Genomic DNA, 23,879 nt, shown 5'->3' with positions numbered 1-23,879 from the left:
TATATATATATATATATATATTACTCTTTGGTTTTTTTAATGTTAATTTTTTAAAAATTATTTTTTTCCATTTCTAAATTTTTATTAATACATTATTTAAAAACAAAACTTGAAAAGGTTTGTTTGAAATCGTTTGAAAGGTGTTTGTTAATAAGATGTTAAATTTAAAATGTAAAAGACAAAATGTCAATTTGAAAGTTTTTCTTACAGTTTTGGATATTTCCTGAATCTATCAATTTTTAAAATTGACTTATTTGGATTATACATTTTGGAATTTCCAGAATAACACTTCATCTCCAATTTGGAGATGAGTTGTCCGAATACAATTTTTGAAACATGTGAAAGACATTTAGGTACACAATTTTCTGAACAGATTTCCCCCAAAATTTATATCATAGTTTTTCAAAATGAAATTGACCGACATTCTAAAATGAAAGGAGTTCTGGAAAAACTTTCCGGAATATGTAAAATACTTTTCGGAAAACCTTTTCGAAATAAATTCTTCTAGCATCCTTTTTTAGAGTATTTTTGTTATATTGATCGGGGTGCAGGAAGTAAAGGAAGCAATTGCCATCTATCTTTCTTTTTCTTTTGACTATGAATCTAATCTATGATGAATCAAGATTAAATATGATTTTCATTTCTAATTTATTTTAAAAAGTTATAGTTTATATTTAAATCAAATTATATACTTATTTGATCATGTAAAATATGTTTTTATTGGTTATTTTTCATGAACTAACGAAAACACAGGCATTGTCACGTATGTCTGTTCACTTTTTTTATGTATCTATATGTATAATATTAAGAATAATCAGTGATAATTTATGATGGGTATACGTAGATGGGTTGAAAAAAAAAACAGTAAATTACTAATTTGTAAGATTGTGTATCAACTAATATTTAATACATTTGATCAAAATTTGGAGTTAATGAGCTATATATAATGGAGTCAATGGTAGGTGTCTATAAACATATAAACTATTTTAGTTAGTAAGTGTCTATAAATATACATTCGTTAAAAAACTGAAATATATATTTACTACATACATTATGTAGAAAAAAAATTAGTAAATGAAAGTATCATAGATTTACATCCTTAAACATTTCTTTAATTGGGAGGCCAAATAAAGATTGATCTTTAGGATGTGTTTCAGCTTTCCTGCATTTTAAAAAAAGTAAATATTATTGTTAATATATATATATATATATATATATATATATATATATATGTATGTATGTATATATATGCAAATAACAAAAATATAATGTAGTAATTGAATTATGTATAAATAAAAAAAAATCTTTATTTACCTTGGAAGCAGTCTTCTTAATTCTTTGTAGAAGACATGGTCCATAAGTTGTTGAGTTTTAAATAACTAAAAAATATCATTGAATATTGTTATTTACTTATAAGATATTAAATGTATATGTAATAGTATACAAATATTGAAGAAATAGTAATAACCTCATTGATGCATATATTTTGATAAACACAAAGATTGTTGTTGTGGTGAGTATGAATTGGTAATGATTTTTGTTGTTGTAGCAAGAACACAGGCGTTGTTGCGCCTGTGTGTTTGTATTTTTTAGTATTTTATAGAAATTTGAGTTAAGTTTAACTCCCATGCTAAAAGCAAAAATATTAAAATATATTTCATTGTTGAACCATGTCATTGTGGCTACCGAGCCTCCGCATTCGTCGCTATTGTCACTACACATTTGTTCTCCATTGTTGTTGCAATCATTTTGAGAGGAAGCAATAAGAGAGAGTGTAAACCGATGATAATTTATGGGAAGCTTGTTCAAGAAAACTCGTTCTGAATAATTTGTTTAGAAAATCTTGTTCTTAAAATCCTATTCCAAACTGCATCTTATAAGTTTTGAAAAGTTTGTTCTGAGAAGTTAATCTAAAAAAGTATTTCATATGTTCTAGAAAGCTTATTTTGAAAATTCTGGTCTAGAAAGCTCTTTACAAAATGTATTTCATATGCTTTAGAAATTTAATTTCAAAATTTTTCTTCCAAAATATGTCGGAAATCATGTTCTTAGAATTTTATAAAATTTGTTCCAAAAATCTTGTTGAATAGGTAATCTTGAAGTCCTTTTAGGAAGGGTAGAAGGTTGTTTTGAAACATGTGATTGTTGTTATGAATCATAGGAGTGAAAAAAAAAAAAGTCTTTTTCATTCATCTATAACAATATATAAAGAATAGACGACATAATCAATCATCTTAATACAGTAGAAAATGTATTTTTTATTTCTTCTTGTAAATATTTTATAATTACTTGTTGATTAACCTTTAAATGTATTAGATATTTCCTTCCTTCATACTTATTGCATTTATAATGTCACGTGCTTGCTGGAAAAAAAATTGGCATGTGCTTCTTCATTTCTTTTATTTGATTATCTAGTTATTGTCTATTAAATAAAATTTTCAAAATGGTATAAATTTTATATTTTTACCCTTAATATTTTGCCAATGTATAAGATATTTGTAGTTATTTTAGACAAAATTTAACATCTACATTGGGATAGATTAATATATCTCATAATAGTAGTAGACTTTATTACTTTTATTATAACATGGAATTATGTGTACGCTCAATCATATAAAAATGTATCCTTAAAAGAAATTATTAAGATAAATCAAGATTGTAAAAATATCAATTTGGACCTTTTGAAATAAAACAAAAAGTAACAAAAGGCTAAAAAATAATCAAGGAATTAAAAATTAAAAAATTAAAACATATTAAAAGGAAGCATTAGTTATTCTGTAAAAAAGAAAAACATTGATAAGATTGACTTGACCAATATATTAACGATAGGTCTCATGAATATATATCGAATATCTTTGATATCTTCCTTTAGTTGTACGTTACTTTTGCTATTTTTTTGTTATGATTTTTTGTTTATTTTATTTTCTCTTTATATTTAAGAATATATCATTTTTATAAAATTATTTATCTTTTAGGGATGAACAAAATTAATTTAACAAAACTTAACTATAATTATCTGTATTATATTAAATTAACAAAAAAAAACTATTTTTAATAAAAAATAAATATTAAAGTAAAAAAATGAATAAAATTAAATAGTATTCTTTTACCGTTTACTTTCAAAAACTTGAATTTCTATCGGTTAACTGCTCACTAATTGAATTATGTATTTTATTTTCTCCTTTTACTTCAATTGCCTCTTATTCTAAACACCATGCACACTCATTTTTTAATTCAATCACCACCATTGAGACAATGATCGTGAGCTTCTCATCTCCGTCATTACTATATAAGGCCATGTCGCCTTGCTCTCGTCGTCCCACCTTACCACCTTCACTGCAATTCTAACATCTCACATCCCACCCAACTGATATGTCCTTTTTTGAACCTTAACCCTAACTAACATTTTTTTATTATCTTATATGTCTTTTGCATTCTTCTCATTTTTTTTATACTTAATGTTTCACTACTCCCATTTCACCTTTTTTTCTATCGCGTCTTATAATATGTTTCTTAAACATTTATGCTCTTACCAATTTCGGAACTCTATGTTCTTCACTTTGACAAATTAGTTATTTGTGTGAAAGGTGAATACAAATCAATTCAAGCTTATCCTTTGGATGTTTTTAATTTATTGAAAGTATACAAATTGTTTATGTTATTGTTTATACACTTGCTATATTTAATTTGGAAAAAAACATTATGTTTCAATTGTTTAAGAGGGACCTTATGATTGTGGTGTTCGTACTAAAAAAAACTTTTGGGTATGACATTTTTTGCGCCAATTACAAAGTGACTCTCCTTTTGCTCTATATTAATTAATTATGAAAGTGTAAAATTTTCCCTTAAATTTTCTTCAATTTTTTTCAATGTGTTTTAAAATTCAACACAACTAAAGAGTATTTCAGTTCAGTTTGGGTTGGTTCGGTTCAATTCAGTTTGGTTTGGTTCGGTCCAGTTCGGTTTAGTTCGGTTTGGTTCGGTTTGGTCCAGTTCGATTTAGTGCGGTCTAGTTCAGTGTGGTTCGATTCGATCTGGTTTGGTTCAGTGTGGTTCAGTTTGGTTCGGTTTGGTTTAGTATGGTTGGGTTCGGTTTAGTGCGGTTCAATTCGATTCAGTGCGGTTCGGTTCGGTCCGGTCCAGTTTGGTTTAGTTCGGTTCGGTTTGGTTCGGTCTGGTCCGGTTCAGTTTAGTTTAATTCGTTTTGGTTCGGTTTATTTCAGTTCAATAAAGAATATATAATGAATTTTTAAAATAGTTGTTAAATGTAAAATTAGAAAAATAAAACATGTACATAAGAGAAAATTTTAAAACAATCATTGAAGATAAAAGATGTTTGTAGACTACCGGTTAAAAGTAAACTATTTATAAAATAATTAGTTTTTAAAATAATAATTAAGAATAAAATTGGAATAACGAAATATGGACACAAAAGAGGGTATCATCTTTATATATTGTTATAAACGAATAAAATAAATTTAACCAAACTTAACTATAATTATCATAATTATCTCTAATATATTAAAGTAAAAAAAAACTATTTTTAATAAAATTTAAATATTATTTTAAAGGTCTTCGATGATCGGGGTGCGTAGACTGCCACGTGCGTACGTACATTAATACGCAAATCAATAATTCAATTAGTGATATGCTTAGAAGATGGATGCTATAGCGATTGTAGTTTTGTGAACTGTTTAGGCTTAGAAGATGGATGCTATAACGATTGGAGTCTTGTTCGGGGTCTCCCATACAATATAATTATTTATTTAATTTTTTAAAATTATTGGTTATTTTTACCTATTTTCTATGAAATTGTTTATCTTTTTTTTATTCATCAATAATTATTAGGCTTAGAAGATGGATGCTATAGCGATTGGAGTCTTGATAGGGGTCTCCCATCCAATATAATTATTTATTTAATTTTTTAAAATTATTGGTTATTTTTACCTATTTTCTATAAAATTGTTTATCTTTTTTTTTATTCATCAATAATTATTTTCTCTATTCATTTCACTTTATTTTGAATCTATTCATTTCACTTTATTTTTGATAAATATAAATTTATTTTATATATTAACTTAATAACACTATACTATTATCATCTACTAACATACTATCATTTATATTTAAAAAGTACATACACACAGGCATGATAGTGATAATGTAATATTTTATAATAAATTATAATACAACTTTTACATCTAACTTATAGAAAAATAATTTTATATTATTTTATAAAATATTGGTGAAAATAAATGTTACATGTTATGTTAATTTTTTATACAATAAAAAAATAAAATTGTTACTATCAGTATTATTATAACATGTGTAAACACATACATTATCATGTTTGTGTGTAGAGATGTTAACAGGATGGGTAGGGTATAGATAATAGTTCCTGCATACCCTACTCACTGGATAAATATACATTTGTCGAGTATCCGTTATGCGGGTACCTATATAATTTTTCAATATCAACAGATACTCGCGCGTATTTCAAAAAAATAAAAATAAATATTTAAAAACATATTTTAGTCAATTTAAATAAAATATAATATGTAACATTCATAAGTTTTAAACAAAGTTCAAATAACTCATTTAAATAGTGTTGAATGACAGTTTACAAATAAATTATTTTTTTAAAAAACTAATTGATTAAAAAACAACTCATTTAAAATCAATATGTTAATATTTTAATCATGTTTTTTTTTAATTTAAATTAGAATATAGCGGGTACGAGTATACATGGGTAAGAATGTTATGATCATGTACCCGTCCCGTTAACATGCGGGTATTCAAAATATCTGTATCCGTTATTTGCCGGTATCCATTTACAATATCCATATTTTACCCGTTGCGGGTTTTATGCGCAGATACCTATGAGTACAATTTTTTTTTGACATTCCTATTTGTGTGTACACATTTCATTTTTTAAATATGCACGATATTATATTAGTAAATTATAGATTTAATTAGTCAGATGGTACCCACTTTCGTTCAGATGTGTCAGTTTGGTACCTATTTTTCAAAATGTGTCAATCTAGTTCCAATTTTTGACAAAAATGTCTTAATCAGATCCTTTTCAGACAATAATTACTAAAGTCGTTAACTTAATTCATGACTTTTATCACTAAATTTTGATATAAATATCAATAGCGTTAACGGTGTTAATAGTTTTTTCATGAAAAGGACCTAATTGAGACATCTTTTCAAAAGTTGGGACTCAATTAACATATTTTTAAAAATAGATACCAAACTGAAATATATAAATGAAAATGGATACCATCTGACTAATTAAACATAAATTATATTAGTAGAGGATGATATGATAATGTTATTAAGTTAATACACAAAATAAATTTTTATTAAAAATAAAGTAGAATGAACGGAGAGAAAATGAAAAAAATAATAGTTGATGAATAAAGAAAAAAGAAAGAAAGAAGATAAACAATTGTATATAAGAGATGTAAAAGTAAGGTTAATTTTTAAAAATTTAACAAATAATTATATTGAAAATAATAAAATTGGAATTATGAAAATAATTTTATTATAAATAATTTTTATTTATTTGTAAGAAATGTTTTAGTTAAAGATAGTTAAATTTAAAAAAATAGTAAAACAGAAAAATGTTAAATTTAAACAAGTAATTACTTAAAAATAATATTGATAAAATAATTATTTTAATTTTGAAAAAAATTATTTTAAAAATAAAATTAGGAAATAAATATTAACATAAAACAACGAATCATATATATATATATATATATATATATATATATATATATATATATAAAATTAAAATATAATTTTTTAAAAATAATTTAAAGAGAAAAACAATATTCGACCTTTTATTTATTTATATAATTATGAAAAAAAAAAAAAATGAAGAACGAATAAACATAGGGCGAGGCAAGGTCTGTGAATTAAGTGGTATGTTTTGTGGGTCAAGTAAAACCCTGCTTAAAATCGAAATCAGGGCCCAAAAACCCTAGTAAAGGTGGTGCCGGCTCTCTTCTCTTCTTCTACCTTCCTTTTTCTTCTCTTCTTTCTCCCTCCCTCACAGTTCCACTTGCGGCCAGCGTTTTGGCAGCATGATACGCGGAGGGCTAAACTATGTTTCTTCGGCTCCTGCCTTTTCAAAGGACGGGAAGCGCCTCCTCGTTTGCAGCGGGTCCTCCGTCTCTGTTTTCAGCACCGCCACCGGTTCCCTCGTTTCCTCACTCCAAGGCCACACCGCCCTCGTTACCACCGTCGTTGTAGTTCCCACCGCTGCCTCGTTGCTATCCTACTGTTGGACTGCCTCTATCGACGGAACAATTCGCCAATGGGATTACTCCGTTCCCGAATGCGTCAAGATTCTTGACCTTCACTTTCCCATTTTCTCCCTGGTAACACGCTCATTTGTTAATTCTTAGTGCCTATTCCGAGTTTAAATGCGAGTAAAGGAAACCTAGTGTTTAGTTTTCATACATTGTATATCCTATACAGGTGGTGCCTTCGGCATTGTCCACTAGCGAAGAAAAAGACGCCAAGTCGTCGCCCAATGTTATTGCTTACGTATCTGTTGAAAGTAGACTTGCACAGGACAATCGCCCCAATGCAGGTTTTGGACAGATTAGGAAGTGTAATTTGACCAACTTTCATACTGTTAGCAGCCTAATATTGAGACAGGTAATTGTTTTTTTGAAGAATGAATGATTGCATTATGAAAGGTTGGGCTGTGAAAAACCCAATCTTAATGAGCGCATTCTGCTCACAGATTTCAATCAATCGCGTGCATTTTCATGTATTTGCTGATAATAATGTGTGGACGGCTTGTTTTGTTGTTTGTTGGAGTATCTGTTTTTTTATTGTGGATTAAAACCAGTGCCTGAAGGTTGTGGTTTCCTAAACAATGTCTACTTGTAGTAATCTGCCCTTGAATCAGAAATGGTGTGATTTCTGTTCATTGGTTCATCCTCAGATGTCGTCAGTCAACATATATGAGAGTGCACTTTAATTATTTTCATTTTTGTTGTTTCTTAAGTATATCCATGCTCTCTCAATTTTTGACAGACTGAACAACCAGAATCTTTAACCATAAGTCCCTCGGGAAAATTTTTGGGTATAAAAGACAAGCGGAAACTTCATATATGGAAAGTTCCTAAAATGGATTCTGATTCTGCTGTGTCTAAGAAGATTACCCTGCATCATACAAAGACCTTTACAGTTATTGCATTCCACCCTACAGAGAGAATTGTGGCTGCCGGTGATGTAACTGGAAGAATTTTAATATGGAGAGGATTTGGAGCCCAGAAATTCCTGAACAGTAGTGGATTAGTGAATGGAAGACCGACATATAACGATGATAAACCTGGGGTAAGGGAAAATGATGATGCTGAATCATGTTGCACCTGGCATTGGCACTCTTCTGGAGTGAGTCATTTATCTTTCTCTTCAGATGGAGCCTATCTCTACTCAGGTAAAATTATATTGCCTGTAGTAAATGAAAGGAGTCATTGAACTGGGTCATATATGTGTGTTCGAATTCTTTTACGCATGTCAAGCAATGTAATTTATTGTTTATATGACTTCATTTGATATCAGGTGGGAAGGAAGGGGTTCTTATGCTTTGGCAGTTAGACACAGGAAACAAGAAACCCTTACCAAGAATTGGGTCGCCACTTCTTTATTTTGTAGATTCTCCTGATTCATCTCTCTCCTCAGTAAGGATTACTAATATTTAATTGAATATATAGAATTAGAAGTCTCGTGGTCTGTCCTGACAACTACTTCTTTAAATTGTTTAACTAATTAAAGGCCTGCAGCTATCTTGTGCAGATAATCAAATCCATATATTGAAAATGCCTTCAATGGAAATAATAAAGTCTATTTCTGGTATCAAGGTTAGTTCCTATGATTGTTCTCTTTGTGTTCATATTTTTTTGCTCACCATGTACTAATGTCATTCCTAATGCACTGTAAAGCCACTGATTTTGATTATATGACTTCATTTTAGAAATTATTGTTAATTGTAAAGTTAAAAGGTCAACCATTTAAGTTTCTCCTAAACTTAGGCTTGTAAGCTTGAAACATCATGGCTAATTTTAAAAAAATATTTGATTTCGATGAGGTGAATTTTTTAACTAATTTCCACATCAAACTTTTCTGAGTATTAGAGTAGTGTGTACTCTTGATACGTTTTTGTACAATGAATCAGTTTGTTGTTATATGTCTATCTATTATACTCAGTTGCTTTGTTATGACAGGTCAGTTTGTTAGTCTGTTAGTTTGCTTTTTTTGTTGGGTATATGAATCCCATTTCGTTTGGCTTTTCAAGAACACAGTTTACCTTTCATCTCTTTTAAGTTTCCTCTCTATTATCCTATACTGGGAAATTATAAAAACTTCCATGCTTGGACATCTTTTCTTTCTAAAACAAATCCAGATAGAATAACTTTCATTTATGTCAATTTATTCGTATTTGCCCATGTGCTTGCAGCCCCCTTTGTCTTCTCAAGATATATGTGAAGGTCTTTCCAGCCGAGTTTCCTTCGACTGCACTTCTGGCTCAGTGGCTGTACAGACAGAAAACTATCGTATCCAATTCTACAGCTTGTTTGCTAATCGGGGAGTTTATGAGGTAGTGCCTTATTTGTTTCTTCTTTTTAAATTAGCCATGTCAAAATTCTAATGTTGGAATTTGTTTTTCTGCAGGTTCAAGTATGTGAAAGAAACCATCAACCAGTTGATGAGATCACGGTATGTGCTTGTTACATGTATTTCTTCTAATTTGATTTGATAAATTCTAAATCTTATTGTCACATTTTAACTCAGCTTATAAAGGATTTGATTGATGATTAATCTATTAAAAGGAATATTGTGGTTACAGCTGGTAGTGAGCTTGGTGGAGCTGTCCATCGATGGCTCTATGATGGGTACAGTTGAAGTCAAACTTCCTGAAGATGGAATAGGAGGTCTTGTTTGTTTGAAGTTCTGGGATTTGGATGATAACCAGAGATTTTCAGTATCCACCCTTATTTACGAGCCTCACAGGTTTGTACACGGATTTTTTTATTGAGAAAAATTGAAAATCTCAAAGCTGTATCATGGTTATATTAATGGCCCTCATAATGTAATAGTATGGCGTATTCAATTGTTTTCAATGTTGTGATTGGTTTTTTAAAACTATTCTATAACTGCACTTCTTCCTTTTATGGTGAACTTTGAGTGGCTAGTGCCTTTAGATATATTAGAAAGTGGAGTTGACGCATATCTACTTATTGATAGGGATGCTCATATTTCTGCTGTTGCTTTCCATCCAACACGACACATGGCTGTAAGCTCATCGTATGGTGGAGATTTCAAGGTCATTATGGATAGTTTGTTATTCATGCTTAGTATGCTTAGTATTAGTTTCTGGTGCTTATTTAGTTATCTTCATGTTTCAGGTATGGGTCTGCAAGGAAGAAATTGAGCACAAAGGCCAGATGCTTCAGAATTCTGGTTGGATGTGTCATGCTGTTGGGTCATACAAGTATGTAATCGCATTATGTTATAATTAACTCAATTTTGTTGTAGGCTATAGACGTTAAAGAAAAAACCTACCAAACATTTTGGTAGGTTTTTTCTTTATGAGCCCTGAATTTGTAATAAAGGGGATAACATTATTGAACATATTAGTTATCATTTAAATATTGGACGGATCACTGGTTATGGATATCAGATAAGAACAAAGTCTTTCTCCTACATTTATTTTTAAATACAATGAAGATGATTACTAGTGGCATGAAGTTCTCTTTGGTTTCCAGAGATTCCTTGCTGAATGCCTAATTGTGCGCAGCTGTTTTATTACTTTGTTGGTTTTTCCGCTTGGAGTATTGCATGATGTTGGAATTTGGCTTCTTGGCAGCACTTCAAGAGGATTACTGATTTGCAAAATTAAGAACATAATTATAGTCTTCAGCAGGATGATCAGAATATGATTTAGCTGTTGTCTTCTGTTCGAAATAAGTTGATTATACAACTAACTGATTTTTATGATGTGGATACATCACGCCTCTGCAGAAATAAAGCCATGAGAGCTGCTGCTTTTTCAGCTGATGGTTCTGTGCTGGCTGTTGCAGCAGACACTGTTATTACGTTGTGGGATCCTAATAATAATGTCCTTGTTGCTGTTATAGGGGAAACTCCGGTGGTAATCTTCTTGAACCCTAGTCATCCCTATTTTTTTATTACTATTATTATCATTCCTTTGATTCTAAACACATTATAAGCGTGTTCTATGTTTATAAATAAAACATACTGATGCAATATGTGAAATTTATAATTTGACTATTTGCTAGCACTTGTGTTGTGTGTTTGACAGTTGACTTTTCTTAACAATTTAAGGCTTGGTATAGGAGGCAGAACAGCTTGCAATTGTTGTTTGGTCTGTATCTAGCAGTATGCATCAAAACTTCAAATTCTGGACCATTAGACTATGAAAAAAGAAAAATAAAGAGGCTTAAATATGTTTTTGTTTATTGTAATTATGGATAAATTTCATTTTAGTCCTCAAACTTTGTTAGTTTTGGACCTTTTAAAAGCCCCAAAATAATTCACCGTGGCAGGACATGCAGCCAATTTTGTTTTATCATCATCGATTCCGTGGTGGCTTATCTAGATGTATGCCATGCCACTATAAGTGATGTCAAGAACCATTTTTAAAATTTATTAAGCTTATGAAGATCAAAACCGACTATTTCTTGCTGAAGAATTAAAACCAATTTAGCCATATATTTAGAATCTATAATATATTTTATCCAAGAATAAGAAAACAGGTGAGAATAATTTCTATTTGTTGTATTTGAGTGTGCATAGCTATGATATTGCTTTTGGGTTATATAGTTTAGGATTCATCAAGTACTGCTCTTACTCATTCCCCCCATTATCTCTAATTTGTTGTATTTTTCGCTAGCCTATCACAAGCCTTGTCTTTGCTGGAAGCTCAGATTATCTTCTGTCCATATCACATGGTTCAAAACCACAGCTGTCTGTTTGGAGTATGTCAAAGTTAGCCACATCTTGGTCATACAGACTCCAAATAGAAGGTTTGACGATTTATTTCTTTTCCTTATGATACATTATGATTTGAATGTCTGTTGTATTCAATTGTAGAAATCATGTATCATTTGAATTCGTGTCTCCTTGCAGTCAGTAGAACAGTCTAAATTATTGATTGATATTTTTCATGCATGTTCTTCCGTTATATAAACTTGCGACTACGTGATGAGAGTTGTGTTGGTCTGACAGAATTGTGATGCATACTTTTGCAGCTGTCTCCTCTGCAATAGATTTGTCATATTTTGCCGTCCTTGTTCTCCTTCCTGAATGGAATGATTGTACATTTAAAGGTGATGGGATTATCTTGTTATTCAACGTGAAAGATCCTGTTCCTGTGGCTTCCTGGTCTGTAAGCAAGGTACAAATCCTTTACATCTCTGAAATTTGACTGCAGGTCAAAAATAGAGTATAAACTATTCAGTGGTTTTAAATGCACATTACTAGTCCCCTCAGGAAGTTATGTCTATTTAACGAAGAAATATATTTTATTTTATTCTCTTGTTACCAAATATCGGTTATTACGGTGCAGAATTTAGTCAAACTGCATTTCCCTGAATACCATCACTTTTTTGACCATTTTTCCTTTTAACAACAAAGGCAGTGTTATCATTGGCACATGGTGGTCCATCATTGAAAGGCAAAAATCTACTTAGCCTTTTGGATGTTGTATTGTGAAAAAATAACTAAACTTACAATAGTGGTCTATATCACAGGCATGTTATTAGACAAGAAATATGCTATACTATAAAAATAGAAACTAGAAAGTAAATATGATTCATTCTCAATTTTTAGAAGTTGACATAATATAAACCAGAAAGCTAAAAATACAGAGATAGTCCGACTGACCCACTTTGAAAATGAAACCTAAAGAAATGAATGATGAGAATCTTAAATAGAATAGAAGAGAAAGTGGATAACATATTTTAGAAGCATAAAACCGAGTGTGAAAAAGTGGAAGAAATTAATGAATCTAAAACGAATTAGATAAATGAAAACAAATTGAACTCACGTCAATTTAAAAAGATAAAAAAGCAGTACTTAAGATATTTAGAGACTGACATCTTTATTGAAGACGATGGTGCTCATTGCAAGGAGTGATGGAGTGGACCTCCCTTGACGATTGACAGAGTGGGTCATGTGCACTGGCATAGCCATGGTGGATATGGCATAGGTTGATGGATATTGGTGGTTTGAGATTTATTAAATTTGAAGTTTGGAACGAAGAAATTTCTGGATTTAGATTCCCGTTACCAAATCCCTATAATGTTTTTTTAAGGCCTAAATATGTATAAAATTCAACCAGTAAAATGGCAAGATGTGCTACACCATTGGTGGCAAATTACCATTCTGCAATATCTGCAATGCTGTAGCTCTGGTGCTGGTGCCAACATAACAAATGTTTGATAAAACTAGACAAAACTGTCATGCCATTATGTTAGATGTGGTGGTCTGGGATGAAACTCGTGGTCTATGTCATGCTTACTGCTGAACAATAATGAAATGAGTGCAAACCAGTCTCTGCGTTGGTTTTTTGAGATTTAAGTAGACACTAAATTTTCGTTTTATTTTCCCCGCACTTTGGCAATATTCAGGGTATGCATGATAATAATTCATATTGTTTAGGAATTGTATTGAGAAATATCTTCCAAAATTGATTTTTTTAACGATTGAGTGCCTGACTAAATTCTATCGTATGTTTGACAATTTATGTTGCTTTGCTTGTTCTTCCCGTCTTGTTTATCTCATTCAGGCCAAGGGAGGGGGACTTGCTTTTCTCAAAGGAGAGCCATCTGAATCAGCAATTACTGACGGGAGAGCATCGCACGTGCTGCTTGCATATATAAACGGAGATCGTGAATATGTCATCTTTCATCCATTTGGCAAAGAAGCCCGTGAGCTTAGTTTCACTGGGCAGGAAGATCGTGTGTTTGAAGAAACAGGTGCGATGATTTCTATTGTGTTCTGTTTGGTTTTGTACTTTTCTGCTTCATGCCTAGGGACGAAGACAAAAGGTCATACGTTCAAGTTCTAACCCATATGATGAAAGTGAGAGGAGCAAATCATGGCCATACGATTAAAATGAATGGTTAAGTCTGGTTTTGTTTGAAATGATCTTCAACGTTATTGTTTAATTATGTAGCCTAAATTAACACCTCTAACACTCTTATTCGAAACGTCCCACAAAGAAAGAAAGAATTGAATGGGTTGTATTGTTAAACAAATTTCACATTCTTCTTGTTGTCTCGACTTAAATTTGTTCGTTTTAGCAATAAGGTAGCTTGTACGGTAAAGAAGCCCTTCATAAATAGATTGCATTTTATGCTCTGAATTTCAGGACAATCTGGATACACGTCAATTTATGGAGAGCTACCCAAGTTCGATTTGAAAAGGAACATAGCTTCACCAATTCCATCTGCTGCTTCCGAGAGGCCCTGGGAGACCATATTTAGTGGATCATCCCATTCCTTGCCCCCCCTCACCAAATTGTGCTCGGAATTTTTGGAGTCTTTGCTGGAGAAAAGGACAACGACTGTAGAATGACACACTACATACACGAAACCCATCAGTGGATTATATTTTTCTTTCACGTCACTCAGCAGACCTCAAGAGAGAGACATAAAGACCGGGCTATAAGATATTTGTATGTGCCCTTCAAGACTGGTTCAAACACTACCTTCCACCCTCTGCAGGTTGGTCTGGCATTAGCAATTTGCCATTTTCACATGATGGGACTCTAAGTCAAATTAAGTGATGCAGGAAAAGATGGGACAACAAAAGATTTCGGCTTTGAGTTGTTACCTCAGATCCTCCTTCCAACACCGATTTTGTCATGCTAGTGTGACCTTTTATTTATATATTCTTTAGTTATAAGTTATTTGATGAGGTAAAATTTTTGAGAGTAATGATTGATGGTAGTTTGCAGTGTAGCCATGTTGTATGCTTGTAATCGTTGTCAACGAGTCTAGGTAGTATAGCGGCGAATGCCGTAGAAGCTACAGTGCTTAATTCTTACGTCTTAATGTTAGGAATTTTGATCCTAAATACCTAGTGATAATCTGGTTTTGCCCTCTTTATTGCTTATTCATTTTAACCTAATTTTTTGTCCATTCTTCGTTGGTTTATTATGAACCTATACTATAATTGCATTTCCCCCTCAATATTTGTCCTAGACACTAGCATTATAATGAAAGTAAAACCATTTGGGGATATATGTATATATTTGATAGCAGGACCACGTCCGTTGTTGGTAAATGAGTGGATGTGTACACATCGAAATTGAACAATGGAAAGTACAAAGGGACGATGAAAAGGAATTACAGCAAACGACTATCACAGATTATGACGTTGGTTTATTTGGATAGACAATATCCCTATTCTTTAGGAAAGCATGTCAGAAATTCATAAAGCCAATGATCACCTACTCCCTTTCCATAAGAAAATGTATGTATTTATTGTTTTTTCTTGAATACTATCACTCTCTTTCAACATGGCTTACTTGTGCCCAGTTCAGCAAGCTATGCATAGCATTGAATTGATTCTGAATTAACTGTTTCATCATTTTGGTAGCTGACGGAGTAAATCGACAAAGTAGATAACAAATCACGATCACACATTGATCTACGTGAAAGGAAAATTTGTATCTCTATTGTTGGGAATTAGTGGTGGGTAAAGAGACTAGTATTGCAACTAATTTATTTGTACAGTTCATACCATAAACCATCTTATTTTTCACAAACTACAGCGCACTATACAGGCCAATCTGCAAATTTCACAATTAAAATATAACCACTAAATATATTAAGTGTTAAGAAACTAAGTTTCAATTATAAATTAACAAAATAACATAAAATTCATTCATTAACAGTTGTTTCTTCCTATTTTTGGCCACTTTTTTTTTGCAATACAATACAAATTCATTTTCTTATTCCTAGAAATTCAACAGTGATATCCTAAACAATTTATATACGCTCTTCAACATATTCAGCTAGAAAGTGATTGCTTTGCGTGATATCCCTTCTCTTTGACATAATGTTATTCAACGATTATAATGGAAAAAATTATAGTAATTTGATGGCATCTTATGATTCATCAATTTCTTAAAATCTTTCTTCTGTGTGTTTCTTTCTATTTACGTTTCAAAAATGTAGGACATGTTTGTGCCTTTCTATTTTGAAAACTACATGCTTCAGCACCAAAAACACTTTCATCCCATTCCCATGTAACCTACCACCAATATAATAAAAATACTAAGCTATTAATATTTATTCCTCTTGGTCTTTTCTTAAGTTGAACAACATTCACTTCAATAGTAGCATTGAAAACTAAAAGATATTTACATAATTTGTCCACGATTCTTTCTTGCTTGCCCAACCAACTTTTTAGGATGTTTGGGGCAACGTTCAACTAACACATACTATAAATGCAATGTTTTAATTTGTTAAGTTAACTTAAAAATAATATAATTTTTGTCCCAAGGCACCATCAATTACCGTCAACTTCTGCTCTTTTAGCATTAATTTTTGTATGCAATTTATATTTTATTTTATGAAGTTCGGCCTAGGCCTATAGGTGTTTTAACAGTATTCGTTAAAGAATTAGTATATATATGTGTTAGTTTTTCTTTTTTCAGCATATAAATGTGTTAGTAACATTTTTTCAGCATAACATTTTTTTAATAAAAATTCTTAGAACTTATGATACTGATTACAATTTCCTTTTTTTTTCATTTTTTGATATTGTTTAATTAATTGTTATAAATTCGTTATTAATTAATTGTTCCTTCTCCTGATATATGATTTTATGGGAATAATGTTATATTCTGTTATTATTAATGTTATAAAACTACTTCATATTACACGTTTTTATATTTCTTAAATAGGAGAATTAAAACAATGATATTGGGAGATTTAAAACTATTCTTTTAAAGATAGTATTTTAAATAAAAACACAGAAGCACCTTCTCCTTTGAAAATTCTTCACCACTAACATCAAACATAATTTTTCAAAACCACTTTTTTTTTCTTTTTTTTTTTTCCTGAAATGCAAACTGTGGATGCAACAAAAAATACACCATACTCTGCTGTCTATGGATTTATTCTTATTATACTCATTGAAATGCTCCATTGATATATTCATATTTTTACTATAATAATTAATAACACCATTTGCATCCACAAGTACATGACAGCTCTTCCAATTTTCAAATGGGGAATTGTGCCATTCTGCATATGACAACTTGCATGACAGCAAATAAATCCATGAATGAAACCTTTGTTCATACATGTTCTTTATTATGCTTGAATCATTGATTCCAAAAATATTTTTTCTTGGTTATTCTATCAATAATTCTTTACTATTAAGCAACAAACATATATCATTTTTATTAAAATATTTCCCATGTTAGATGATAACATTATAAGAGAAGTATAAAAGAAATGATATAGTTTGTGATAATCATGTTAAGATTATAATGTTCATGGAATGGTTAAATGTGAGATCTTGAGACAGAAATTACTTTGTTTCTTTTTAATCATTAGTTTTTCGGGGCCAAAGAGTATTTTTAATTATGCAACTTGTCCTTGGTGATTAGACATTTGGGCTAATTTTAATTGCCTGCATTATTAATATTTGCCATAGTGTTTGGATTTTGTATATGATTTCAAATGGCCTTGTGACATGTTAATGTTTTTTTTTTATGATTTGTTTGGATCAATGAGTAAAGAAAGGAAGTGAAAAAAAAAGTGAATTATTTAGATCAGTGAAACAAGTTTTTTAGAAAAAAAAGAAGAAGAGAATTAAGTAAAATGTTCTTAAGTAATTTGACTGTTGTGGTTAAATAAAAAATTTCAATTAATATATTTAAAAAATAATAAAGTACGGTTATAATAAATATAAAATATAATTAAAATGATCTCAAGATTTTAATCAAGTTTCATTATTTATCTTTTTAATAGGTACTTAAAATTTTTATATTTTTCAATTGATTTTTTGTCAATTTTTTCATTAATTGAAAAATGTCGTTGTTATCTGATTATGCTACTTCATTGTATCTACGTGTTAAAGAATGAGATGTTTTGTTAATTGTCATTTCACATTAACCATTGTGTTATTAATCACAAATTTTCACATTTCTTAACTTAACATATAGACAATGAAATAAGACACGAAAGAAAATAACAATTACTCAGATCAATAAATTAATGACAATAGAAACATGCAATAGAAACTCAATTAAAAATATGCAAAGAAACATAAAAAACTTAATTAAGCGTTTATAAAGTAATATTTTCATAATATACATAGTAATTTTATAAAAAAAAATTCAAATATAAATTAGAATTAAACTAAATTTCACATTAAAATGAGGAACCAACATTAAAAACTTTCAATAAAATAATTATATTCTACATAAAAAAAAGAACAAGGTTATTTCATAAAATACCAAAATTTAAATTATATTACCTTATTCATTATTATAATATATTTGTATTCTAATCATTTACTTTATTATAATATAAAATTATATAATAAAATAGTAACTATTAATAAAAAATTATAAATTATGCTGGATTATTAAGTAAGAAGATGAGATACAATCACTAGTTTCCTCATGAAGCTACAACAACGATCATCTTACTCAGCTAGCTGTTACCCAGCATGTTGATTTTAATTCCAGATTAAAATAAAAAATTTAAAATCTCACTACTTTATAAATTATATATATAAAGAATAAAAATATGATTAAAATATTATTAAATTTAAGAAGGAATAAAATTCACTAAAAATATATTATACAACTAGATCTGAATTAATTACATAAATTATTTTCGACTTAAAACTTTAAAACAATAAATTTATGTATGTTTTATAATGTTTCAATTTATTTATTTTCTAAAACTTAAACTCATCTCTAACCATATAAACTTAAATTGAAATAATCCATCGAAATCATCGCCTCTAGTTCCTCCAACAGCATGAAGCATCATTTTAAGCTCAATCTTTTTCCAATGTCTCTATCTAAACTGCTTAAAACCTCATATTATTGATAGTTCAGTCACATCATGTGGAAAAATTGCAGCGAGTGGACATTTTGGACCCAATCATCATCCCTTGTTTCACAAAACTACCAAAATCATTGAAATTGATTACTGCATCAGAACAACCTTCTCTGTCATTTTCCTCTCCAGTTGCCGACACATTTGGGGTTTCAATTACAATCAAATATTTCACATTCACAGAAACCAAAATCAAATGCTACAACAGATTCCATTATATAGCCACAGCCACATGAAATTTCTATATATACAAACACTTCATGTAATTCCTAACTAGTGCTTCCAATGGAGTCAAGTAATGACATTGAAAAGGAGCTATCATATTCATATTCCAGATCCTCAAAACCCCAGAATTCTTCTTCTTCCTCTTCTTCTTCCTCTGGCATTTTCCACTTTTCTGCATCTTTTTCTCCCTCTTCCATTATCTCTAATACCTGTCAATGTCAATTCTTCTTAAGATTAATGTGTGCGTGATTCACAACAAGAACAAGTGGCCCACAATTGCAATGACATGGAACCTAATACAACTACGCATTTATTTTGTCTTTCAATTTGTGTTACACATTTTTATTATATGAATTGGCCATATATTATGTGTGTTGTCGTGGTGTTAGCATAAACGGATAAAATTAGGTAGAAGAGAACATCAAGTGATTCATGAATTTGCATTGCATGGGAGAAAAAGGGTTTGGCATTCACAAAATTATGATGAATCTACCCGAGAATGACGATGAAAGCCATCATAATTAAATAAATATTATATTTTGGTTAATTCATTGTTTGAACTTTGAAGCCAGAAAACTGTTTTTTATATGCATAGTTTTAATTTATTGGTAACTTGGAAACTGGTTAATCTAAAACGCAATAATGGGATTCGTGAACACGCTACACGTGCTAATAATAGATAACGTGACAAATTCACAAACCTCGCCAACAAAGAAACTCAGCCGTTGAGAAAATTAAACAATAAATAAAATACTTGCTTATCAAATAATTATAATATTAATTGAATGGAATAATAGTCATAATAAAATGATTAAACAATAATAATACTTTTTTGAATTACTTGAAAGCGTTGCTAGTGCTAGAGAAAATATCACGTCTAAATAAAACTTGACTTAGCAAATGATAAAAAAAATGACAAGTGTCACGTTTCAATATAGTTTTGCTACACATCAAGTGTGTTTTACTTGTGCAAAGTATCTTGGTGGTTATACTAGTCATTTTATTGTTCCTAAATAATCTGATGATAAAATCGAAGTTGGTGATTAGTTTCCATGGCAAGAAGAAGATTGATGGAAAAACACGAAGATACCTACTTATATGCAAATATTATGGGTGTCTTTAAGATGTTGTTGAGAAAACTAAATATAAAAAGTATTTTGAAGATGTTTATTTTATTATAAATAATATAAAACATATTTAATAATTTAAGCAATTGAAATCTTTTAGTATAGTATATTAAATACTACTTTACTAGTATAAATAATTATCTTGCAACAGATTCAAGAAGAGTTATTATTTAATGAGATTGTTTATTTTTTTAAATATTAACATTTGTTTAATTCTTAATCTTTTTTATCTATTTAATATAGCCTTTTATTTTTAATACCGAAAACGTAAAAAAAGAGTAGTTAATCCCCAAACCAACCAAATTAATTAGTTATTTAATATATTATTTTAGTTGAAAATATTCCATTGACAAGTATAGTAAAATTAGAATATATACATCTCTAATATATTTAACGAAATAATTTATAAGTCCACAAAGCATATTTTACTATTTTGAGGAAATAAGTCTTAAAAAAAGTACTCTTACGAAATATTTTATAACTATTAAAACGATTTTTTTAAAAGATTCTTGTCCTTTTCGGAAGATATAGATATATAAACAATATAAAATATGTTAAAACATATTTTTAATCAAGAACACACTGCTTTTCAGTAAATGCCAACCAAAGCTCCAGAGATACTACATAAAGAAATAAAAACAAAAATATTTAAATAAGAAAAGGCTCTTTTAAATATACGCTTTCTTATTATTTTAAAAATACTAGTGCATTCTCTTAGCCTTCCTTAAATAAACTCTATTTGTGTTTTTTACGATTTCTAATAAAATTGAATTAATAATGGAGTGCACGTGAGAGGTTATTTTAGAAAGTAATATCAATCAACACCAGTAACTTGTTTTATTAATGATTTGTTAATGTTGTGGTAAAAGAAGGGAAAGAAGTGGAAGTAAGGTACCTCAGTCATGGTGGGTCGCCAAGTTGAAGAAGCCCGAATGCAGAGAGATGCAGCAAAGGAAAATCTTTTTAACTCTGTCACATCATAAGCTCCTTCAAGCCTTGGATCTACCAACTCTTCAATCCCACCCTTGTTCAAAATTGGTTTCGCCTATTTGTTCAAAATGCATGCTTAATTAATCACTTAACCACTGTTAAAACTCACCATTAGACCAAACAAAACCCCATGGAACACGCCAAGTTCATAACCAGAGAACAAAGTCACAAAGGAAAAAAGAAAAAAAAAAAGGTTACTTACCCAGCTGTGTAAGCTCTGGTGTGACCCATCCACTGGTTTTCTGCCAGAGATTACTTCCAGCAAGAACACACCAAAGGCAAACACATCTGTCTTCTCATCCACAACTCCATGCAAGTAGTACTCTGGGGCCAAATGTCTACAAAAAGGTTCTAAAATATAAACATTCATGTATTTTATTCAAATTATTTGGAGGGTCCATGGAAAGATGAGTACCCAAATGTCCCTTCTATTGGGGCAATGGAATGATGAGTCCACTGAGATGGAAGCCATTTTGCTAGTCCAAAATCAGATATCTGCCACAATCATAAAACATCATGAATACTTTGGGTAAAAATAAACCCATATAACAACACTGTTTCAAATATTGGTTCAACTAAAATTGAAATACAGATTCAAAAAGAACCTGTGGCTCAAAATCTTTTGTTAACAAAATGTTTGATGCCTTAATGTCCCGGTGGATTATCCTCCTCTTGCAGCCCTTATGCAAGTAATGGAGGCCGCGTGCTGTTCCAATGGCTATCTTGTGCCTCGTTTTCCAATCTAAAGGGGGCAACTTTTCATCTACAAAGCAAAATCCACACACCAGTAAAAACCCTTGTTTTGATTTCGGTAAACCCAGAACGCATGCAGTTTTTTTTGCTGCCAAAGTTTCAATCTTTATGAGAAAACAAAAGATTTGTTTTTGGCTTGTAATTACCGTGAAGAAGAGATGCAACAGAACCTCTAGAAGATAGCTCGAAAACAAGGTAAAGGCCATTGTCAATACAACACCCCAGAAGAGGCAACACATTGGAATGGTTCACATGACCAATTGTACCAATCTCTGTCAAAAACTCTTTCTCCTTTCTCTCGTCCCTCGAAGTTCTTGTGAGTCTCTTCACAGCAATTTCTTCTCCCCCATTCATTATTCCCTTGTACACCTCCGCATACCCTCCCTTACCAACCAAATTTTCTGCCACAAGAAGTTAAAAAAAGTTTAACAGAAAGGAAAAAAAAAAAGTACTTAATTTTTCAAACCAAACCTGAATTACCTGAGCTGAAGCCATTGGTGGCATCAAACAAGTCCTCATAAGAGAAGCACTTCCAAGAGGGTCTTCCGGAAGGTTCTTCTTTAAGAGTCTCGTGACTTTCTACACCGTCAGGACTCAGAACCTGCTCCTTTGAACTACGTCTTCCAAAGGAGAAGAGCCTCTTGAAGCTGTTGTTCCGAATATACCTCATTGCAAAGAGCAATCCAACAGGGTACTCTGTTTCATGCAGAGCAGAGCAATTGAAAACAGAGAACAAGTGAAGCAACGCCGCGTTTTGGTCTCACAAACATAGAGGCACGACCACGAGCGGTGTGGCGTAGGTTTTGTTTTCTTTGTTGAAAGCTGTGGTGTGAAGAAGTGGGTTGTGCTAGGGAGGGACCATTAGAGAAGCTTAAATGCTTAAATGCTATGATAACTTTTTGTAGATACAAATGGCAAGAAAACTTAAACTGTGGAGAGAAGAGTAGGAAGAAAGAAAAATATGGATTGAATAAAGGGGTTCCGATTTTGGTTCTTATAGGATAGCCTCACCCCTATTGTCTATTAATCTGCTTTGAATATTGTTAATTCACCTAATTAATTTGCCACCAGTAGTGACCCGTGCTTTTCACAAATGTAATAGTAACATAAGTTTATCAAATATCTCTGTCATTCTTAATCCCATCTAGAAGTTAGACATGCGTGTTCCATGACTATTTCTTCCATTGCTGATGTAATGAAAGTGAATTTCTTAAATAATTTCTCCAACTCAAGTTAAGAACTAGTTAAGGATAACATAATAAAACTACATATAATGGAATTTCCCCTTTCATTTTATCAATATCTTTCTTGTGATTTATTTTCCTCATAAATTCATGTTCTTAGATTAAAGAAGGAAAAATTGGAGGGAACCCTCATTCCATGTGTCAGTTTCTGAGTGAGCTACTATCGGTGCTACAGTAGATGGCCATATCCAACTAAGGCAATTGGTTCAGGTGAACCACTTTGCATTTATGATGGAAAACGAGTTGTAATGAAAAAGTAGTTTTTAGTAATGTCAAATTATTTTCAGACCAAGTTTATGTTAAAAGCCATATTTATTGTATCACCGCTCCATAACTCCATTTTCTGAAATGTCTCCGGGTATTAACACCTATACTGAGATTAGTCCAAACGGGATTAAAAT

At 30.8% G+C, this 23,879-nt stretch overlaps 2 protein-coding genes across 2 annotated transcripts; one reads left to right on the top strand and one right to left on the bottom strand.

The window, feature by feature from the left end:
- Positions 1-6,940: 6,940 nt before the first annotated feature.
- Positions 6,941-15,180, top strand: LOC114178072 (WD repeat-containing protein 75). The gene is made up of 15 exons (XM_028063768.1): positions 6,941-7,388; positions 7,489-7,671; positions 8,056-8,461; positions 8,587-8,705; positions 8,808-8,885; positions 9,482-9,622; positions 9,697-9,741; positions 9,872-10,035; positions 10,270-10,348; positions 10,431-10,516; positions 11,047-11,176; positions 11,939-12,071; positions 12,297-12,442; positions 13,835-14,024; positions 14,420-15,180. Exons 1-15 carry the CDS (start codon positions 7,092-7,094, stop codon positions 14,623-14,625), a joined length of 2,403 nt encoding a protein of 800 aa, XP_027919569.1. The 5' UTR covers positions 6,941-7,091; the 3' UTR covers positions 14,626-15,180.
- A 3,927-nt stretch (positions 15,181-19,107) lies between these two features.
- LOC114179072 (probable receptor-like serine/threonine-protein kinase At5g57670) lies at positions 19,108-23,210 on the bottom strand. Its single transcript, XM_028065276.1, has 7 exons — positions 22,715-23,210; positions 22,381-22,635; positions 22,087-22,244; positions 21,897-21,976; positions 21,684-21,819; positions 21,387-21,536; positions 19,108-19,573 (listed from the first exon to the last, which is right to left on the bottom strand). Exons 1-7 carry the CDS (start codon positions 22,902-22,904, stop codon positions 19,409-19,411), a joined length of 1,134 nt encoding a protein of 377 aa, XP_027921077.1. The 5' UTR covers positions 22,905-23,210; the 3' UTR covers positions 19,108-19,408.
- Positions 23,211-23,879: the final 669 nt, after the last annotated feature.

The sequence above is a fragment of the Vigna unguiculata genome, chromosome 3 (assembly GCF_004118075.2).
Source record: "Vigna unguiculata cultivar IT97K-499-35 chromosome 3, ASM411807v1, whole genome shotgun sequence".
NCBI lineage: Eukaryota > Viridiplantae > Streptophyta > Magnoliopsida > Fabales > Fabaceae > Vigna > Vigna unguiculata.
Note: the sequence above shows the minus strand (reverse complement) of the source record. Positions and strands in the feature narration are given on the sequence as shown.

Coding starts and splice junctions, on each gene's coding strand:
- LOC114178072 (XM_028063768.1), top strand. CDS start 7,092: ATGATACGCGGAGGGCTAAACTATGTTTCTTCGGCTCCTGCCTTTTCA. Junction 9,623..9,696: donor CTAATCGGGGAGTTTATGAG/GTAGTGCCTTAT, acceptor GTTTTTCTGCAG/GTTCAAGTATGTGAAAGAAA. Junction 10,036..10,269: donor CTTATTTACGAGCCTCACAG/GTTTGTACACGG, acceptor ACTTATTGATAG/GGATGCTCATATTTCTGCTG.
- LOC114179072 (XM_028065276.1), bottom strand. CDS start 22,904: ATGAGGTATATTCGGAACAACAGCTTCAAGAGGCTCTTCTCCTTTGGA. Junction 21,977..22,086: donor CAAAAGATTTTGAGCCACAG/GTTCTTTTTGAA, acceptor TGATTGTGGCAG/ATATCTGATTTTGGACTAGC. Junction 21,820..21,896: donor CCAATAGAAGGGACATTTGG/GTACTCATCTTT, acceptor ACCTTTTTGTAG/ACATTTGGCCCCAGAGTACT.